Here is a 5289-nt window from a genome sequence, read left to right on the forward strand (position 1 = left end):
ATTTTTTTTTTCCTAATATGGAAAAAAAACGATTTAAAGGGTTAGTTCACCCAAAAATGAAAATTAGCCCATGTTTTACTCACCCTCAAAGCATCCAAGGTGTGTATGACTTTCTTCTCCTCTTCGCATACGTCCTACATCATCCACCCGAGAAAAAATCATTTATAACGTCTTAAATATGGATATTTTTCTTACAAAAATACATGGATTCGCTTCAGGAGGCCTTTATTCACCCCCCGGAGCCATGTGAGGCACGTTTTATTATGGATGCACGCGCTTTATTTGACTTCTTTTGGACTGTTGAACAGAAACACATACCTTCTCCAATTCTAACGCTTGCAAGAGCCAGGATCATTTTTAATATAACTCCAACTGGATTCGTCTGAAAGAAGAAAGTCATATGCACCTAGGATGCTTCGAGGGACATGGACTAATTTGACTTAATATAGAAAAATATTAAAAACATTGTAGTAATGAGAGTAAAAAAATATTTTTTTTTTAATTAAAATATTGAAAAATATATATATTTTTTTTACTTTTTGTTAGTTAATGAATATATTCAATTCTACTGTTTGTTTGTTGTTGTTGTTTTTTTCCATAAATGTAATTTCCATCACGTCCCAAATCATTGTTTGTTCTCAGGTGGAAATTACATTTTAAACATTTATGGAATAAACTGCTTATTTTTTTTCTTTTTTTTCTTGCCAAGGCTTAATAGCATTCTATCCCTAATACACACAAGGAAATAATATTTATTTTTTTATGTAACACATTTTTGTCATTTTTTTTCTGTCATTTTTTTTTAATTAAGCTTAACAAAATAACATACTGATTGGAAATGAATAAAAATATGTGACATTGAATTTTCTTAACCCTTCACATTTTCTTCACGCCAAAATCGTTGTTGAAAATGCTAACTAAAACTTTGTAAAAATAATATAAAGTTGTTGCATATATTTTCAGTTTTTATTTATTGATTTATTTTAAGTTTTAGTAATTTTATTATGTTGTTTTGTCATTTTTATTAGCTTTTTATATTTATACTTGGTGTTAATGTATTTTTATTTCAGTTTTAGTACTTCAACTTACACTAATTTTATTTTATTTAGTTGACAAGGCATCATTTCTAATTGTTGTATTTCAGCTAGTATTTGTTTTATTTTACCAGAGCTATTTCAGTCAATGAAAATTATTTTTAGTAGTTTTAGGTTCATTAACAGTAGCAGCACTGATCAGTGTGTCTGCTTCTGTGTTTTAATCAGATCGTCGTACGAGGCGGCGCTGGAGTGGGCACTTCCTGTCCAGTTCTGTCACCTGCACGCTCTTCCTCTAAGCCCCGCCTTCCCACAGGACTGTGCTCGTGACGGACAGTGGCTCAACTTCCTGTTGTTTGTACAGCTGCACAATTACCCGCTACAACAGGTGTGTCCGCTACACGAGTCTTGTGATTGGTTCATTATTTGATCACAGGTTTTTGCCCTTTTTTTCATTTTAAAAAATCATAATTAAAATTTTAAAAATGATTAAAAAGATTATTTAATGGGATTTTTTTGTTGATTTTTCTTTTTCTTTTTTAAATATGCTGGGATTTTTTTCAAATATGGAAAAATATTAAAATATTTTTAATTGGATTAAAACATTTTTTTTATTTTATTAAAATATGGGTAAAATATTGAATACATTTACACAATGTGTTTAAAAATTTTTTTTTTTTTTGTATTTTTGTTTTATTTATTATAATATGAGGGGAACATTAAAAAACTTTTTTTTAATTTAAATATAGGGGGGAAAAAAATTATGGAATAATTTTTTCCTGTATTTTTTATTTTTATTATTCAGATAGGCCTATTTAAGAAAAACCTCACAGGTAACATGTTATCATTCCAAGGGTGTATAATTTAATAAGGAAGCTCGGGACATGCCCCTACCAATATACAGCGACTACTGAATTTTCCCTTGCCATAATTTTGATCAAACGATTAAATATATGTATATATAACTGCTGTTGTTGTAATTTCACTTTCAGTGGCGCACATTTAATACATGTGCAGAGTAAGAACATATAAGGTAGCCGAAGTGTTTAAAACATACGTGCACAGTCCAGCTGAATGATAAAGTTTACCCTCTTTGACTTTGTTGTTCTGCTGTTTTGTGTTCATCTGCTTCTCCCATTTGCTCTTTTTACATTGACTATCACTCTATATAGACTAATATAATCAGATACAACAATCATTTCTCAAACATTTATTACAATATATACTGATAAATGTAACATTCACTAAAATGGCATCAGGTGACTGGATTCTCTCAACTGATTTCCTCTTGAACTGTCACCAACTGCAGTGGTTAAACTATGTAAAATATAGTGAATTAAGCTACAAACTCACTCATAATGCACAATGTTTCCATCTAACATGTATTTTGAGCTGCAGCTCGTCATATTAATGGAGTGTTTCACTAGTTAGCAGTAAACCGGTTACCTCACCTGAATATGTTCGTAGATTTTGTCTTTAATGATATCTTTGGAATGGAAATATGGATATTTTATTTGTAAACCTCATACTTTTTCGATTTGTTTCAATTAGTCTAACAAAACTAGAGAACTAAGCCAGTAGTAGTACTAACAGTGTCGTGTAAACATGGCTGAAGACGCGACGGGAGGAAACGGAGCGAGTCATTTATGCTGGATTCTAACTCAAACCCCTAGACTTCCATCATTCACGTCAAGTGATTCACTAGCAAAACACAGTTCAAAAGAACCATTCATTTACGAATTTTGGCATCGCTTGGGTGAAACAGAGGCTATAGAAACTCTAAATCTAAACCATTGCGTCGCAAAATGATTCACCGTTTCAAAGCGCTCCAATTGGATCGAGTATTGCAAATCAATTTAATTCAGATCGGGACTTCAAATCGTGAATCATTTTATTTAGAACGGAACTTCAAATTGCGTATCGCGAATAATTTGATTTATGTCGGAACTTCATGTATCGCGAATCATTTAGTTTAATGTTATCTTTGGAATGGAAATATGGATATTTTATTTGTAAACATCATACTTTTTCCACTTGTTTCAATTAGTCCAGGGGTAGGCAAGTTCGGTCCTAGAGAGCCGCAGTCCTGCAGAGTTCAGCTCCAACCCTAATCAAACACACCTGAACAAGCTAATCAATGTCTTCAGGATTACTAAGGCTATAGGCAGGTGAGTTTTGTTTTCAGGGTTGGAGCTGAACTCTACAGGACTGCGGCTCTCTAGGACCGAACTTGCCTACCTCTGAATTAGTCTAACAAAACTAGAGAACTAAGCCAGTAGTAGTACTAACAGTGTTGGATCGAGTATTGCAAATCAATTTAATTCAGATCGGGACTTCAAATCGCGAATCATTTTATTTCGAACGGAACTTCAAATTGTGTATCGCAAATCGTTTGATTTATGTCGGAACTTCGCGTATCGAGAATCATTTGATTTATGTCGGAACTTCGCGTATCGCGAATCATTTGATTTATATTGGAATTTCATGTATCGCGAATAATTTGATTTATGTCGGAACTTCGCGTATCGCGAATCACTTGATTTATATCGGAACTTCACGTATCGCGAGTCATTATATTTTTATCGGAACTTCACGTATCGCGAGTCATTTGATTTTTATCGGAACTTCACGTATCGCGAATCATTTGATTTATATTGGAATTTCGTGTATTGCAAATAATTTGATTTATATCGGAACTTCACGTATCTCGAATCATTTGATTTTTATCGGAACTTCACGTATCGCGAATCATTTGATTTATATTGGAATTTCGTGTATTGCAAATAATTTGATTTATGTCGGAACTTCGCGTATCGCAAATCACTTGATTTATATCGGAACTTCACATATCGCGAGTCATTCGATTTTTATCGGAACTTCACGTATCGCGAATCATTTGATTTATATCGGAACTTCACGTATCGCGAATCATTTGATTTTTATCGGAACTTCACGTATCGCGAATCATTTGATTTATATAGGAATTTTGCGTCTTTGCGAATCATTCGATTTATATCAGACCTTCGTGTATCGCAAATCATTTGATTTATATCGGGACTTCAAATCATTTGATTAAGAACGGAACTTCAAATTGCGTATAACTTCGCATATTGCGAATCATTTGATTCAGATCAGGACATCGCAAATCATTTGATTTATATTGGAACTTCACGTATTGTGAATCATTTAATTCAGATCAGGACATCGCAAATCTTTTGATTTAGATCGTAACTGGGTCATTTCGTGAAATGAATGATCATTTCCGAAGTCCCAAAGATTGGGACAACAGAGCGTGGATTGTGAATCATTTGGTGCGGGTTCGCGAATCTTTTGATTCAGATCGGGATTTTGCAGCATGTATTGTAAACCTTTTTCTCAGATTTCTTTTTTTTTTTTTTTTTACAATACAAAAGGGTAGTGAATGACGTCCAGAGGCTCTAAAGGCCCAAGGTGTGCATTTAAGGGTTAAACAAAACAAAGCAAACAAACAAAAACGAAAATCAAACCATTTCTCATTTCTCTTTATTTCTTTTTAAGTAGAAAATCAAATGACCAGAAGGTGCACAGATGTTTTTTTAATAAAAAGAAAAAAAGATTATAAACATTTCAGTGTGATTAAATTTATTACTATTATTTTTATTTATTTATTTATTTTTTTTACATTTAAATCACATTCACAACCTGACTGTTGCACTGTCATTTTATTTAACATTTACAATAACAGAAGCTTTTAACTTCATATACTTTTGTTGGTTGGTCCAGGTCAGATCTCTGGCAGCCAGTTTCAGTCCGGCTCTGCAGTCGCACATTTCTCTGGCTTTCCAAGATCTTCATCCGACCAGCTCCCATCAGGCTGTGGAGGATCAAGGGAGCGTCGCTCGCACTCTTCCCCGAGACGAGAGCCCCGAACCCCCCAGAGAGCTGTTCCAGGTGCTGCTGGAGAGCCAGGAGAAGCCCAGTCCCTGGAGGTTCCTGCTGTCCGAAGCGGTCCGTCAGCGCAGTCCTGCTCTGTCCGTGCTGGCAGGCTGCCATCAGGTAAACTAGGGATGCACCGATCCGATACTCAGTGTTGGGATGTAACTAGTTACATGTAACTAAATTACGTAATATAATTACATAATAAATGTAATTGTAATCAGTTACAGTTACTGAGAAAAATTGTGTAATTAAATTACAGTTGCTTTTTAAAATGTTAACTCTCTCTCTCTCTCTCACTCACTCACTCACTCACTCACACACTCACACACTCACACAC

The 5289-nt window shown here is 34.2% G+C and overlaps 1 protein-coding gene across 1 annotated transcript in view; it reads left to right on the top strand.

The window, feature by feature from the left end:
• Positions 1 to 5289, top strand: part of spg11 (SPG11 vesicle trafficking associated, spatacsin) — a gene marked incomplete at its 5' end in the record, with an annotated part of 61897 nt that overhangs the window by 32047 nt on the left and 24561 nt on the right. The window contains 2 exon segments of the mRNA XM_016573675.1: positions 1263 to 1422; positions 4797 to 5069. Coding sequence (XP_016429161.1) covers positions 1263 to 1422; positions 4797 to 5069 — 433 coding nt within the window.

The sequence above is a fragment of the Sinocyclocheilus rhinocerous genome, unplaced genomic scaffold (assembly GCF_001515625.1).
Source record: "Sinocyclocheilus rhinocerous isolate Xijiao unplaced genomic scaffold, SAMN03320098_v1.1 scaffold2308, whole genome shotgun sequence".
Lineage (NCBI taxonomy): Eukaryota > Metazoa > Chordata > Actinopteri > Cypriniformes > Cyprinidae > Sinocyclocheilus > Sinocyclocheilus rhinocerous.